The 17,325-nt window shown below is 44.6% G+C and overlaps 1 protein-coding gene across 4 annotated transcripts in view; it reads left to right on the plus strand.

The window, feature by feature from the left end:
- Positions 1–9,393, plus strand: part of ebf3a (EBF transcription factor 3a) — a 59,017-nt gene extending 49,624 nt beyond the window's left edge. For 2 of the 4 annotated variants that reach the window (XM_087844994.1, XM_087844995.1), the window contains exons 13-16: positions 785–947; positions 3,287–3,490; positions 3,978–4,148; positions 7,799–9,393. In XM_087844994.1, coding sequence (XP_087701120.1) covers positions 785–947; positions 3,287–3,490; positions 3,978–4,148; positions 7,799–7,830 — 570 coding nt within the window. In that variant the 3' untranslated portion in view covers positions 7,831–9,393. The remainder of the gene's footprint in view (positions 1–784; positions 948–3,286; positions 3,491–3,977; positions 4,149–7,798) is intronic. The other 2 variants (XM_087844996.1, XM_087844997.1) reach the window with 1 other exon arrangement.
- Positions 9,394–17,325: the final 7,932 nt, after the last annotated feature.

The raw sequence follows: 17,325 nt of genomic DNA on the forward strand, positions 1-17,325 counted from the left end.
AAGTGGCCGGCATAGTGTGCAGGAACATCTGTGCTGAGTATAACCTGGAAGTCCCGAGGTCAAAATGGGAGACGTCCCCTAGAGTGGTGGAGAATGACCGAGCTAAGATCCTGTGGGACTTTCAGATACAGACGGACAAAATGGTGATGGCTGACCAACCGGACATAGTCGTGGTAGATAAACAGAAGAAGACAGCCGTAGTGATCGATGTAGCAGTTCTGTATGTCAGCAACATCAGGAAGAAGGAACACGAGAAGCTGGAGAAATACCAAGGGCTCAGAGAAGAGCTCGAGAAGATGTGGAGGGTGAAGGTAACGGTGGTCCCAGTGGTAATCGGAGCACTAGGTGCGGTGACTCCCAAGCTAGGCGAGTGGCTCCAGCAGATCCCGGGAACAACAGCGGAGATTTCTGTCCAGAAGAGCGCAGTCCTGGGAACAGCTAAGATACTGCAGGACCCTCAAGCTCCCAGGCCTCTGGTAGAGGACCCGAGCTTGAAGGATAAACCGCCCACAGGGGCGAGTGGGGGATTTAATATACCTTACATTATATCACAGGAATGTATTACAGGTGTTTAATTGTAATTTATCATTATCATCTGAAGCAAAGTGACCACAACTCTCAGTTAATCAGTCTTGTCTTTGGTGTTAATGCATGAATTTTAATTTTAGGATGATAGCTTCTCCACATCTCCAGTAGAGATGTTATGTGATTATGTTCCCTCCTGAGTCTCTGCAGCTGCATGAATCCAGATATTTAAATGCTCCTGTGTCTTTCCGCTCTGCAGGAGATCATCTTGAAGCGAGCAGCAGACATCGCTGAAGCGCTCTACAGCGTTCCCAGGAACCACAACCAGATCCCATCGCTGGGCAACACCGCCTCCCATGGCATGATGGGAGTCAACTCTTTCAGCGGGCAGCTCGCCGTCAACGTCTCTGAGACAACGCAAGGTATGAGCGGCCCGATAAATCCTGCAGGTGATGGGGGCAGTAGTGACATTAAAGGGGTGGCTGTGGTAACCCTGGTCACATGACACATTTTATGAGTACTCTACAGAGTCTACTACTAACTACTACTAACCTACACTCACAGACTAGGAGTCCTGCAGGAAATCAACATATCTGCAAACCTCACTGAGACCCTGCAGGTTGTACACCAATCACAGGTCTTGTCCTTCTGCAGGGAGGAAGTGAAACCATGACATCACTGTCAGTGACTCCTAAATAAAAACTAAGAACTCTGAAAACATGAAGATGCTGACTGTCCTGCCCCCAAAGTGCCAATAAACAGTGAGAATAGGAAATATTTCTCCCAGTCTCGTTGCTGAGAAGCTATCATGATGAAGAACATGTTCCCTCTAAGCCTGAAGGGAAAAAGAAGGAACACACACATGTGTAGGAAGCACTCAAAACATGCGGTTATCCTAATTGGGCGCTTTTATAAAGTCAGCAAAGAGGCAACAACATTGTCATCCCCTATGTAGCCGGTGTATCAGAGAAACTCAGGAGAGTTCTCTCCAAGCACGACATCCCGGTGTACTTCAGACCCAGCAACACGCTCAGACACAAACTGGTTTACCCGAAAGACAAAACACAAACTTTACAACGTGGTGTATGCTGTACAGTGCACCGAGGAATGCCCAGACCTCTACATCGGAGAAACCAAACAGCCACTTCACAAGCGCATGGCACAACATAGAAGAGCCAAAGGAGCTTGCAAAGAAAAGCGTCTGGACTTCTTTAAGTTGCTTGTCCTGTCCTGCCCCAAAAGTGCCAGTTCTTCAGAACTGGCACTTTTGGGGCAGGACAGTCAGCATCTTCACTTCTTCAGAACTGAAGAAGCTTCTCGGATGAGAGGTGAAACATCTTCAAGCAACTCAAAGAAGTCCAGACGCTTTTCTTTCCAAGCTCCTTAGACTATCATGATGAAGCTGCGTCCAAGAGCACTTCACATCCCAGTGGCTACTGAAAAAAACTCTACTGGAGATGAATACAGGGATGAATAGAGTCTCTCAGACAGGAACTTCACATCCAAGATGGCTGCACAAACCTGCTTCTGGAAGGACTCTGGTGCACCGAGCGTTAGATTTGTGACCAGCTCAGAGCTGAATGTCACTTTGATGGACATGCGTGTCTTTGTCCTGTCTCCCTCCTCCCACCCAGATAGCCGCCTCTCCCCATCCCAACTAATGCCTTATGTTTCTTCCTGTTAAACGGAAGCTTTTCCTTCCCACTCTCACCAAGTGTTTGTTCAAAGTGGGTCTTCTGATTGTTGGGCTTTCTCTGTATTAATGTAGGGTATCTACCTTACAATATGAAGGACCTTATTTGGTGCTGCCTAAATAAAACTAAATTGAACTGACTGGAATAGAGGGATGAACAAAGAGTTAAACCATGAGAAGAACTGGAGTCTTCTGGATCATTCAGTAGTTCTGATTCAGCTCTAGTGTGCCCCTTTTCTGTGTTATAGGAACCACAAAAGGTTTGACATGTAGTTCAAGTTTTCTGTGAGATCCCAGCAGGAAGAATCTTTGACTGCAAATCTACAAATCCTCATGAATTTCTCTTGTAGCCCCACCCACTGTCGTCAGCTTTGGGACCACAAATTTCCAGACTCAGATTCAGCAGCACTCTGTCACCAGATGAATTAAAAACATCAAGCGGCCTTTCTCTTATTTTAACTGCTCCACCTCCTGGTTGTCTTTACTACACTCTGACTGCTGAACTCTAGTCCATACTCTGGGATCTGATTGGCTACTACTACTACTCAAAGTTCAGCAAGGATTGTTGATGGTCGCATTACTAGGATGCTGTTGTGATATGAAAGACCAATCTCATGTGATCGATTATGTGAACGATTTTCCAAATTCCACTCTTCCTGAGCATGTGTGTGTGGGCGGTGTGGTGGTTTAGCACTGTCGCCTCACAGCAAGAAGGTGCTGGGGCTGAATGCTTGTATGTCTCTCTGTGTTCGCCCTGTGATGGAAGGTTGACCTCTCCAGGGTGTACCCTGCCTCTTGCCCAATTAAAGCAGGTGTAGGCTCCACCCCCCTCCAGCAGCTCCAAAAGATCTCCAGCAGTACTGGGATCAGGCCACCATCTGTTTCCTCTGCCTGTGAAACCAGGATGTTGCATTATCAGATCTAAAGTGTTTAGGAGTTCAAATACTTGCTGAGAGGAACCTCCATGTACCGAAAACTCCACCTTACATGCAGCCTCATCTAGCTTAAAACTAGCTTACTGCACTTAGTAATACTGCAGTGTTACTAAAACACTGTACTCTCTTCCAGTCGGCTACAGTCGAAACACCAGCAGTGTGTCACCGCGAGGATATGTACCAAGCTCGACCCCCCAACAGAGTAACTATGGCAACACAGTCAGCAACAGCATGAATGGCTACGGCAACACAGGCATGCCAAACCTTGGGGTGGCAACATCACCCGGTTTCCTCAACGGGTCATCAGCCAATTCACCCTACGGCAGTAAGTATCAAGGTAAATGTACTACAGTACTACACCTACTACTACTAATACTCCTAGCAGTGCTACTACAACCACTACAAGGAATACTACTCGTACTAATTACACTAATCCCTGCAGTGCTGTTCCTCTATCTTTGAACTTTGTAGTAATCAGGCCCCATCTTATCTTAATGACCTTGTAGTACCATATCACCCTATCAGAGCACTTCGCTCTCACACTGCAGGCCTCCTTGTTGTTCTAGAGTATTTAAAAGTAGAATGGGAGGCAGATTGATTGTTGTTTTTTTCTCTGTATGTATTATTGTAGGGTCTACCTACAATACAAAGCGCCTTGAGGTGACTGTTGTTATGATTTGGCGCTGTTTAAATAACACTGAATTGAATTGACTGGATAGTACATCATTCATGTAAGACAACAGAGCTAAGCATGTTCACGGAGTGTAGTTTACTGTCCCATCACAGTTACTGGTTAAAATGGTTTCTGACCTGCTGTGTTCCAGTTGTTCCCTCCAGTCCCACCATGGCCGTCTCTAACTGTAACTCCTCGCATGGAGTTTTTTCCTTCTCGGCTGCCGTCAAACAGAAGAGCGCCTTTGCTCCCGTCGTTCGGCCGCCAGCTTCACCTCCTCCTCCACCCAACTGCTCCGCCAACAACGCCAATGGGCTGCAAGGTGAGACAGCAGCTCCTTGGGTCTACAAATTAAAACTCCTTCTTTCCAAAGTCAGTAGAAGTGTTCGGGACTTATGATTAAGAAGAAAAAGTACATTCATATTTTTATATTTTGTTTTCAAATTCCTTCATGTCTTTATGTCTTTATGCTGAATCATCCAGGTGAGTAAATCTCTGGAGTGACGAAACGTTTCTTCCACTGAAAACGTTTAACAATTAACAGAATCAACCTTTGGAGATTCATGTCTTTAAACATATAGACGTGGTGTAATTAAAGCGAGTGAGCCTCGAGAGCAACATGAAGCTGAACAGATGTTTGATTCAGTTTCATCTGCTCTTCTGTAAACAACCACATATCTACAGACGAGTAAATGGAGTGAACACACACACACACACACACACACACACACACACACACGCTGGGTCGAGGTGGGTAACCTGAGTCCTGTTAGTATTGCATGAAGAGTGACAGGCCAATGCATGTTTTATTCACTACAACCCACAGATACATCCTCTAAACACACATGCCCACATGCATTAAACACACACACACACAGGAAGCACACACTCTGGCAGCCAGTGTGTGATGTCAGTGTTTCTGACAGAGAGGTTTGTCGAGTGTTAAATATTCATGTTGCTCTCCGCCTTCGCCGAGGCAGAAAGGCCACAGTGTGTGTCTGTGTGTGTGTGTCTGTGTGTGTGTGTGGATCCATTTGCAGGGTGATGAGTAAATACAGTTTGAATGTTATTAATAGTTGCAGCTGCAGCAGCCAGAATCTGAGCATGAAATCAGTGATTCACCTTCAAACGAGCACCTGAGAAACAATTTCATCCTGACATCATTTCAACGTGGTTTCTAATTATTATTATTATTGGTGTTGTTGTTGTTGTTGCTGTTATAAAATAATTTCATTTTGAAATCACTACTTATGTTTTGTTTCTGTGAACATGTGTTTCATTTATTATCCCAGAACGTTTTAGTTTTTGTGATTGAAGGAGTGAAGCGTCAGTCTACAGACATGTGTGTGTGTGTGTGTGTGTGTGTGTGCGTGTGTGTGCGCGTGTGTGTGTGTGTGCGTGCGTGTGCGTGCGTGCGTGTGTAATGAGCTGGTAAATTAAACTGCGGGCTGCTACATGCATTTTGTCGTTAACAGGAAGCTAATGAGGAATGATGTGTCATCATTTTCAGCTCAGATGTTTTTTAAAAACTCATCAGATTCTTTAAGGTTTTATTCGAGTCACAACAGGGACAGGTGGGTGGAGTCAGTCTCTTCATCAACAAACCATCCGTTTTGTTAACGGCTTATCCAACTTTAGGTTAGTTTGCATAAGACAAAGGAGGGCGGTGCACAGAATCAACGAAGCAAAGCTCACCTGAAATCAGAGGAAGGAGGCATCTCCTGATTATTTAAACTTTGTGGATCAAGTGCAACGGTCCTGGGACATTCCGGTGTGGAGGAAGGAAAACTGTACAATAAATAAACAGTTCATCATCAGGGAAGCATCATGTGACCTTTCCCTTTAACACGCTGGCGAGGTTACTGAGGTCTGTGAAGGTTTAGTGCTCAGGATGGACAGTGGGCCTTCTTCTTCTTCTCCTACAACAAAGAGAGCAGATTTAGAGCTGAGCTCGCCGTGAAACGGGATGTACGCGGGAGGATTTGTAGCCATGAATCACTCTGGATTGGACGGGATTTTGTCTCCCTGGGGCATTTCCACCATCCTGGAGTCAGCTCACATCCTTCTGAATGCTGTTGCGTGTCTCCATCAATAACAGGAAAAATATCTGACTCACAAAGCAGGACGGCATCATCAAAACCATTTTACCTGTCCAGGTGAAGTTTGACATGTGGCTACACACCTGACTGACACAGCCGAGGCTTACGTTTCATTTTACTCTGAAGCGTTCCTCATCTGAACGATGCAGCCCATCATCCTTCTGCTTTTACTGACACACACTTGCTCACTGTAGGCTTCCTGTGTGTGTGTCAGTGGTTGTCTTCTTCTACCGTGTGTCCTTTTATGAATACACATCAGTGCCCTAATCCCCCCTCCTCTTCCTCTGCTCGTGTCGCTGTCCTTGCTTCTGCCGTCCTCTCCTGTCTTCTTAAAATGTTTCACAGCTGAGGTGGAAAACGCAGCTTTGCTACATCCTGGAGTGTCACTGTAACGACTGTCGCTGCTGAAACCTGCGCTGGAGCATGTCGGAGGCTGTAACCAGAGCGCAACGAATAATTCAAACTCATGTGAGACAGAAAAGGTTCCTGTGGAAACACGTGGAGCGTTAAATCTGCTCAGTTTGAATGTGGAGCGTGTTTTCGTACAGTGAGCAGTGGCTCAGTGTAAAACTCTTCCTTCACAGCACTTTTACTCTACATGACTCGTCCAACTGACCATCCACACTTTGATGAACCGAGAGCAGCTGTGGGTTCAGTATCTTGCCCAAGGTCACTTTAACACACAGAGACTGAAGGAGCCAGGACTCAAACCACCAACCTTCTGATTACTAGCCAACCTGCTCTACCCGCTGAGCTAGAGCCACCCCAGGCCAACAGCATAAAGATCGCAGCATAAAAGCAAACGCACATAAGATTTCATCGTGCATGTCTCACGACTTCCTGAAAAGATTTAGAGATTAATTAAAACCACCGCCTCCTCTGTCTAACCGCAGGGCGCTCCTTTCAGACGTGCAGAGGCCAAGTGGAGACTGTCCTGTAGTCTGACCAATCAGAAACAGAAATTCTGTTGGGACATCATGGATGCTACGAGCTAAGCATGAGAGGAACCATCTGATTGGTTATCAGCTTGCAGGTCACAGCAGCATCCTGATGGTTTGGGGGGAGGAAGGACCAAAACTGTAGGGTTAGGACAAACATCTGCAGACGATGAACAAACCTGGACTCCATTACTGAGCTGAGTACAGGCCAGACCATCACTCACTGAAACATCTGGATTAAAAACACGGTGTGAGCAAAGCTTTATTCAAACATGAGCAAAGTAGCAAAGTTTTGTTGTGGAAGTTGTTTAAATAAAGTGCAAACACTCAGCGAGTGGGTTTCATCACATGCTGCAGAGAGCGCTCTGGTCAAACGCCAAAGCGGCCTCTGAAGATGATGACCTATACCTCCCAGCTCAGCTCATCCTTGAACCTTCCCCCCCAAGGAGAATTACGACCAGCCGTCACCTCTGTTACACGCAGTGCCTGGATGTCTCTGACCACATACAAGAATAGAATAGAATAGAATAGAATAGAATAGAATAGAATAGAATAGAATAGAACAGAATAGCTCTTTATTGTCATTGTTACAAAAACAATGAAAGGCAGTTTGGCATCTCTCCATGTGTGTAAAGCATTTACACAATAACACAGACAGTGTTGGTCCCACACAATGGCCCCGCTGTGACGCTGTGATAAAGGCCCACAGTGATACTATCCTACATGCATACAACTACGTGATAAAGTGATGCTACTATTACTAAAGTGATATTGTCAAAACATGTGATCAATACATAGAATAAAGAAATTTCCATTACAGTTTCAGCACCTGATGTTTGCTCTGCAGGTGTGAGTCACATCTGGCTGTCACTCAGTAACACATCATTTCTATTCTATGTTTATAATTAATGAATTCAAACCTCGTCTCTCTGCAGCCATGTCCGGCCTCGTCGTTCCTCCCATGTAGAAAACCTTCCTCCTCGTTCCTCACCTGTCTCCTCCCCCTCAGCCACGAGCACTAATCACCTCAGAGGAGGAGGGACCTGTGGCCTAAGAAGGCGGGGCCTCCGGCAGCAGCCGGTCGTCTGCGACTGGGCCGAGCCTCTAAGAAGAACCTGAGAAGGACTTTTTGTAGAGCAGCTTTCTGCGGGTGCTTTCAGCTGTCTGTAATTATTCTGATGTTATACTCTATGTTTGGGGGCGGGGTCATTCGATGTAAAAACTGTGATGTCACATCTGAGACTTGACTTCACTTAGTCTGCTTGTGATGTAATCTTAGTTGAAGAAATGGGAATCTAAAGAGGAGTGAGATTAAAGGCTTCAAATTACAGGACACAGTTATCAGTGTGATTCAGGCCTGTCATACGTAGCAATCGGGGTGCTGATGGTGCCCTTCATCAGCACCCTGATGAGGAGCAGACAATGACTGTGACATGATAAACACCTCTGAAAGCACCTGAGTTCAGGTGAACCTCAGTGGGGGGAGGCAAAACACTCCCTGTTTTTTAAAATAATCCAGGACATCACATCATCAAACCTTTGCCAACCTTTAGCCAAACTGAAGTCTCATATTTGAAGAATGTTTCAGAAAAGAGAGATGAACACAGAAGCAGCTGATTTTAGTTGGGCCGAAGGGTCAAGGAAGGTTCCTGTTATTTCTGCTGCTGCCAGACTCAGAACAGGGGGCACGAACAGGAAGTATAGCGCTGAAAGGCTCCTTCCACTGAGAATTCACTGAAATCTGTTGCAGTATCTGGCGGCGTCCACGTTGCCATGAAGTGTTTATTTTATCAGAAATTGCGGCAGGAATAATTTGAGGCCTTTAATCGTTTCAGTAACCTCAGCACATAAACTTCTGACCTCTGAAAGCACAACGATAAAACAATAAATGAAAAATATCAGTTTGTCCCTTGAAGTCCCGCCCTTCTTATTTTAGCCCCGCCCTTGTACGTCTGTATTTTTTTTATGCTTGCGCTGTTTAAAAAAAAAAAAAATCCTGCATCCTGATACGCTACTGTGACTGTCTGTCTTCTTGTTCAGAGTTGTCTTTTTAACCGTAGCTCCTCCCACAACCCCAAAGCCCCTCCCATTCATTCAAGCCCCGCCCCGTGTGTTTTTCTCTGTGGGTTTTGTGATTTTTGCCAAAGTTGTAGCTGGCTGAATATTTATACGTCACTGTGGTTGATCACGCTGCCCCGCCCGTCACCAAAATCACGAGGGAAACTCTTTTGTAACATACAGATTATAAATATGTATTTATATCTGAGATTGTTTTGTATAAATGTCCAATCATGTCGTCTTCATGGGGTTTTAGACATGTGTGTGTATGTGGTGTTGCCACACTGAAAAACAACCATTGTTTTGTATTAAAAAACAAAAATGAATGTCTTCACACATTTATAGTGCTGTCAATCAAAGCTGACGTCCAATCAGCTCCACTCGTTTGGTTTCAGTTGTTTTCAATGTAACTCTTGTTCAATGACTGTTTGGCTGTTTGGAAATGATTTCTTCACAGTGAATAAAGACAGCAGGTTGCTCTGATCGACTCCAGCGCTTTCTTCAAATAAAAGACAAAAACAAGCCAGTCAAGGCTGAGCATGTCAAATAAAATCAACCAATCACTGCAACGTGCTTAAACCTAATATTCAAGGTCAGCCTCTCCACACAGTGAGATCTCATTATATCCAGGAGTAGTGATGCAGACTGAGCTGCAGAAATAAACCAGCCTGATGTAGCAGAGGAGAGCACGCTCATGTTTATGAGGTCAGAGAAGAATAAATGTGTTTGTGCATAACACGAAGAAGGAACGAAACCAGCTGTGTCCAGGGTAGGTTTGGTCCCCTAACATACCACCATCCTGCCTCCAGCCTAAACAGGAGTCCTTATCCCCCTCGTCCATGTTTTAAACCGGGGTGTCCAACTCCAGGCGTCAAGGGCCACCGTCCTGCAGGTTTTAGAGCTCACACTGGGCCTACACACCTGAGTCACATGATTAGTTCATTACCAGGCCTCTGCAGAACTTCAAGACATGTTGAGGAGGTCATTTAGCCATTTAAATCAGCTGTGATGGACCAAGGACTCATCTAAAACCTGCAGGACACCGGCCCTCGAGGCCTGGAGGTCCCCACCCCTGGTTTAAACAGTCAGACAGGACATCTTTGTGCTGCTGTGGTAGGTTATCTGGCTTCTTTCACCTCCCTCTCTTTACCAGGTAAAAAGTGTTTAAGGAGCACCTGAGACCACAGGTAGGGTTGTTCTCTATCACCTCCTCTTAGACGATCACACTCAGTGGTCTGTTAGAAAAGATGATGATCCAAAGTTCAGCTCACTGTTCAACAGTGTTGGTCAAGTTACTTGAAAAAAGTAATCAGTAACTAATTACTGATTACTTCCCAAAAAACGTAATCCCGTTACTTTACTGATTACTTATTTTCAAAAGTAATTAGTTACTTAGTTACTTTTTAAAAACAGGATTTACAACCTGAATAGGTGATAAAGCGATAGATCTTTCAGCACAATTCTACTTTTTCTGCATAATCCATCATACAAAATGTAATCAAATGGAAAAGTGTCTTTTTAAAACTTGTTTTATTAGTTTTAATCTTTTAACTTTATGCATCAAGCAAAAATTTAATTATCTGCAACATTCTCTGACTGGAAGAAATTAGTTTAATATTTAAACCTATTTTCTGCACATTCCAGCACATAAAATAAAATAATTTTTGTGTTTACACTCAGTCTTTCAAATAGATGCAAGTAAAACACAGCAGAAAATAAATAAAGTCAAAGACTAGCGGCCCTGTTGCTCTATTTTCACCTGTAAAGCAGGAGTGAGGCAGGCGGAGGTTTACCCTGGTGCAGGTGACATTGTAACAAGCGGTATTACGGCATAGCACACCTAGAGGAGGTCACTTCTCACTATTGTGGCAGGAGGACTTGTGTGGTCTTGCTGTAGGTAGACCTCCTGTTCTACCTACCTGACTAGCCTCCAAGTTTTCCGGTTAACTTCCAAGTTGCACATCCGCTAAACCTGCTGGCTGCCCATACCTCACCAGACCTCTGTTACAACGTTTGGGAATGTCAAGTCTATTCTTTCTTTAGTTCCCTGCAGGAAGGAATCTTGGAAACGGAGTGAGGTAATTGTGGTATAGAATAGAATAGAATAGAATTCAACTTTACTGTCATTGCACATGTCACAAGGCAACGAAATGTAGTTTGCATCCATCCAGAAAGTGCTTTAGCTCTAATATAGATATATTACAGAAATGTGTCAGTTGTAGGTGGGTACAAAATACGGGTCTATTATGGGTATGTTAAAATGTGCACGGTATGAGGGTATGTTATGAATATGCTATAAGTATGGACAGGCTGTAGCGAGTGTACATCTGCATAATAACAATAATTGATGTCAGTGGTTTGTAAATATGTTTACATGGTTCAGGGTATCCCCAAGAAAATGTTATTCGAATTTACAAAATTGCAGAGTTCACTTTTTTCAAGATAAGATAGCCTTCATTAGCTGGACAGTGGGAATATTCACATTATAGCAGCAAAATTAGAGGAGGCATTAAACTGAAACTAAGTTTGGATTCACATGCTGCTTAAAGTCTGTAGTCCTGACAATCTTAAAACTGTCAGGTTTCATCTCACAGCGTTAAAGGAGTCTGATGGGTTTCTCGTATAACTAGAGTGAGAGCTGTGTCTGTTTGCTCGTCACAGATTCAGACATGCTTTCAGTGAGTGTTGGACTCGTTTCCAGGCCTGCTTATGATCTTAAAGCAAAGGATCTAAATCAAGGACAGGATCTCCAGGCACAGCAAGGATGGGGGGAATAGTCTGGGAATACCAGACCCAAGTTTTTGCAGATAAAGTAATGGCAAAGTTTGTTTACAAGAAAATCAGCCCCTTGGTTTGTTCATGAGCTCTGGGTTGTTACCAAAACTACGAAGCAGATGGGATAGAGTCTGCAGGGTGGCTGGGTGGCAGGGCAAGGAAACTCCACATTCAGAGGGAGCTTGAAGTAGCTAGATCAGGGGTGGGCAATTCCAGGCCTCGGGGGCCGGTGTCCTGCAGGTTTTAGATCTCACCTTGGGTCAACACACCTGAATCACATGATTAGTTCATTACCAGGCCTCTGGAGAACTTCAGGACACGTTGAGGAGCTAATTTAGCCATTTAAATCAGCTGTGTTGTTTCAAGGACACATCTAAAACCTGCAGGGACACCGGCCCTCGAGGCTTGGAGTTGCCCACCCCTGAGCTAGATGCCGCACATCAGAAATGAGGTTGTAAGGACATCTGATCAGGATGAGTTCACCACTCTCCTACCTACGGTTCTGGGCATGTACAGGTCAGAGGAGACTCCAGGGGTTGAGCAGATGCTGGTTGACAAGATAAAAGAGATCATCACTGAGTTTTGGAAGGAATGAGTTCATCTACCCCGCAGGTGTCGAACTCCAGGCCTCGAGGGCCAGTGACCTGCAGGTTTTAGATGTGTCCTTGATCCAACACAGCTGATTTAAATTGTTAAACGACCTCCTCAACATGTCTTGAAGTTCCCCAGAGGCCTGGTAATGAACTAATCATTTGATTCAGGTGTGCTGACCCAGGGTGAGATCTAAAACCTTCAGGACACCGGCCCTCGAGGCCTGGAGTTTGACACCCCTGATCTACCCCATCCTGAATTCTCCTGTAGAGACAGTCAGCAGTGTGTCCACCTCCACCTCAGTGACATGGACTCTAAATACTACGAGCATCTTCAAACAGAGGATGAACAGAGGTCACATTCAAAGGAGGAACTTTCCTGACCTTACAGGAAAAGCATTCCTAATCATTGGAACTGAACTTCCCAAACATCGGAGAACTCTCTGTCTCAGAGCCATAACCTCAGCCTCTCTGCACCAGCAGCACCTCCACCCACTCCATCCGCTTCAGAGACGGCTTCTTCCTACAACTAAACCACGTACATCACTGGAGTCTGCTGGATGGTTGTGTTTGCACGCCCACCATGCCTGTGGTGTTTCTCTGTGTGTCTGTCGCTGTCTTTGCCGTATTGATTCCTCTGCACCTTGTGCTGTATGTTACTCCGTTATAATCTCATTAATGTGAATGCAGAGTCAGACCAAAGGAGCACAAGCTGGTGAGTTTTTGATCAGTGAGACCCTCCAATTATTATTTATTATTTTGAACTCATCCATCCTGTGATGCTGACTTTTTCTACAGCTGTCACTAGAACCATTTTCTTTCATGCAGAACGAGTCTGTGTGGTTAACAATGTAAATCATGTGACGCTGCCTCTCTTATCATTTGTTTTTTCATATCTTCTGCTGCTTTTCTCCTATTCTGTTAAAAAGTGATAATTAAAATCTGTTTTTTGGTGCTGAGGACAGAAACTAGAGGAAGCGATTAATGAACTTTTATTAAACAGCTCTGTTCCCTCAGCGGTCACAAAAGCACAAACAGGATTTGATTAAGATAAATCACTGATAACCCCAAAACCTCATTATTACACAGACTTTTATTTATTTCTCTTTGATTTCACCTCTCTTTATTTTTTTTCCCTCCAGAAGAGTTGCAGTTTGTTCTGGTTTTATGTCAGTTTGGGATGTTTGACAGTTTTCCTCTCTCAGACCAGTCTGGGTCCACATCCTTTAAGGTCACACTTCAAACGTTCCTCTGGACGAGGCAGAGGGTTAGGGTCTCCATTTCTTCCTTGTTTTCAGCTGTGTGAATATTTCTCTGCATGCTTTCTGACGAGTGCTTTAGTAAGCTCCACCCAACTCTTTGTACCTGTGTTTTGGGTGGGTACTTTTGGTAAGCTGTGGGAACAAGTCATTGTTTGAGCTGCTAAACCTTTCTGTGGTGGTCCAGCTCATTCTCAGCCTCAAGGCTCTCCATTCTCGTACGACACCTGACCTTCAGGGTTATGGTGCATATGGCAGTTAGGACCAGTGTTGGTCAAGTTACTTGAAAAAAGTAATCAGTAACTAATTACTGATTACTTCCCCAAAGAAGTAATCCAGTTACTTTACTGGTTACTTATTTTCAAAGGTAATTAATTACTTAGTTACTTAGTTACTTTTTAAAAACAGGATTTACAACCTGAATAGGTGATAAAGTGATAGATCTTTCAGCCCAATTCTACTTTTTCTGCATAATCATCATATAAAATGTAATCAAATGGAAAAGTCTCTTTTTAAAACTTGTTTTATTAGTTTTAACATTCACTGACTGGAAGAAATTAGTTTAACATTTAAACCTATTTTCTGCACATTCCAGCACATAAAATAAAATATTTGTTGTGTCTACACTCAGTCTTTCAAATAGATGCAAGTAAAACACAGCAGAAAATAAATAAAGTCAAAGACTAGCGGTCCTGTTGCTCTATTTTCACCTGTAAAGCAGGAGTGGGGTAGGCGGAGGTTTACCCTGGTGCAGGTGTGCAGCGGTCAGTGGAAGAATCCGCGAGTTTCTCTGTGAGTTTCCCATTACGTCGTAGCTACTCGGTGCTTGCTTGGAAGTTTAGGGGTTTTTTCGCTGTAAAAAGAAGTTTTCTTCCCACGCACAACGAACACTAATGTTTTTGTCACTTTTTATGGAATCAAACTCAAAGTAAGGTCAGTACTTCCACGCTTTAAACGCTGCACGCTCATACTCTCTCCGCACTCGATATATGATCCATTGTTGATCTGCACACAGCTGTTGTCACGAACGTCGCACTCGCTTACGTCACTGTCATGAGACACTCTCGCAAAAAAAATCACGGTTTTAGTAACGCAGTAACGCAGCGTTCCTACGGGAAAGTAACGGTAATCTAATTACCGCTTTTGCAATAGTAATCCCTTACTTTACTCATTACTTGAAAAAAGTAATCGGATTACAGTAACGCGTTATAAGTAACGCGTTACTGCCCATCTCTGGTTAGGACATTTGCATTGTTACTGGTGTGAAGAAGAACCCAACCACAATCTTTCCATATTTCTAAAACAGCTGTTTTCAGCACCTAAACCTGAGGCCCATCTTCGCACCCTCCACCGCAGATCATCTGCCCCCACGACTCCTATCGATGGAGGCCAACTCCTGTCCTCCTTTGTCACACCAACCTTCAGCATGTCTTCCTTCACTACATCCACGAACCTCCTCTGAGGTCTTCATGTAATGTTACTTTTCCATGACTAAAGTTACAGCGGTCAGTGTTTCAAGGTACAAAATGATAACACCTTGTGTCATGTTCATGGTATGTGTGGGTCTATCATCTTCATATATCTACTATAAACCTAATTTGTTTCTCAGTGATCAGACAGGGTGATGTAAACCTGGCCTGTGGTTCCCAGTGTGAGTAGCATCCATTCAACAGGCTGATCAGCTAACTGAGCAGCATCTGCACTGAGTGACTCTGAAGTATCACAGCCAGGAGAGGTGATAAGAAATAAGAGCACACTTAGAGCAGAGATCATCATTAAACTGATTTGTCCACCCATTCATTCACCATCAGTGACGCCCTGCCATGGAAACTGCCCACGGTTGTTTCAGTCTTCTGGTCAGTTTACATCAGACGGCTCGTTTTTAGATTTCTGTGAGTCTTCAGAGGTCAGGTGCATTGTGGGAGATATGTGTTTTGATCTTTCACTGCCGTGGTTATGACTCAACCGTGGCTTCACATCCTGCCGGGGACCAGGCGACCTTTGACCTCTGAGAAAGTGGTAACTGACTTGTATTAAAGGAACAGTTCAACATTTTAAAGTCCTGTTCTTTAAATGTTGAACTGCTCCTTTAAAAAGACTACAGACTTGTGTGTGTGTGCATGTGAACTGTCTCGCACACACACACACACAGCTCTGGGGGTCTCCCTGAGGACCTGATTGAGAGCAGGGAGCTGTGGTTGCCATGGCAGCGGCAGCTCCCCTCCTCCATCACCACTCGTTTTCTGTCTTTCATTGTTTTTATCCCTTCTTTCTTTTGTTGTCCTCTCTGCTTCCTGCAGATGTCTTTGTGTCACGATGCATTCAAAGTTTCCCACAATGCTTTGTGAAACGTAGCGTCCGGCCACAGGTCGCTAACACTCATACGTCAGCTGAGAGGAGCAACGCTTCAGGGCGTTTGTTCTGAGTGGGACAGCTGTACTGAAACACCATCTGCAGCGAATGCCTCGGCGTGGAGGCAGAGCTGGGTGGAGGCGGGTTGCAAAGCAGCAGGCAACAGCAGCTGAAGCATTTTATATAACCCCCACCTTCAGATGTGCTGAAGACCACCAGCTGATGTGGGCTGAAAAAAGCAAAGAAGACAACAACATTCAGACCCCCACCCTCAGACCTCCACCCTTGGGTTGGTGTCAAAGTGAGAGCTGAACTCCAGCTGCTACAGGAAGATAAAATGATTGGCTACATTCAGACTGACCCGTCTGTCCAAAGCCAATAGCAGCTCATTATTCTTAGAGTGCTTGCTTTATTACACCTGATGTCCTGGGGTGTAGACAACACCGAGAATATCACATTTCATATTGTTTATAGGTTTCAAAGGCATTGTTCAGAGAGTGAGAATTTGAAAATAAAAGGAGAATATTTAGAACTTTTAATTCTCTCAGCCTGAGGATCGTTACAGGAAACACCCAGCATGGACGGGCTCAGACTTTGAGACGGATGTAGGGTTTCTTTAAGCGAACGAACGATTCTTTAAAAAGATTAAACATGTGTTACTTACTCTGAGAAACACACTGAGGAGGACGACGAGGATGTTGGACTGCTCTTCATCCCGCTGCTGTACTTTTTAAACCTGTTCGTCCGGGTGTGTGCGTGCAGGTGTGTGCGTCTGCTCGTTGTGATGAATGTGTTGTTTACTTGCTGCTTCACACAACAGGAAGTGGAACTCTGCTGACTTCATGCTGAACACCTAAACGCTTCTCTCAGACTGATGCTCTCCATTACTGCTGATCAATGCTCGACCTATTGATTAGCCCACTATTGATCAGCAGGCATCAACACACTCTGCGTCAATGTGTGTGTCTGTGACCTGTCTCACCTTGTCTAATCGTCCAATCAGGTTGTTTACATCAGCTGCTAACACAGACAAAAGGTGTGTGTGTATACGTGTGTCCCACAGCCACATCCAGCTCGTTAACCCACCTGGTTCTACTTTAGAGAGTCGATTGGATCATCCAGAGTCACGTGACTTGCCTTCATGGGCGCGCTCAGAGAAGCCTTCTGACCTGTCTGTGGCTCCAAACTCCTTCCCAGAGTGATGTCTGTGTGATCCTGAGGACAGTGAAGGCAGCTCAGCAGACTGCGAGGAGTTCAGGTGGCTCCTTGGAGGGTCGTGATTCTGACCATGTGACTTCCTCTAATACGACTAAGAACAGAACAACTGAAGGACGGAAACGCGTTGTTGTCTTTGCTTCCTTCGGTTGACCAACCCTGCAACTGCTCCAGTTTCAGTTTTCATCATTTTGGAGCACAAAGGTGTTTAAA

Source organism: Neolamprologus brichardi, chromosome 8, assembly GCF_056152115.1.
Source record: "Neolamprologus brichardi isolate AB-2024 chromosome 8, ASM5615211v1, whole genome shotgun sequence".
NCBI classification, from domain to species: Eukaryota; Metazoa; Chordata; class Actinopteri; order Cichliformes; family Cichlidae; genus Neolamprologus; species Neolamprologus brichardi.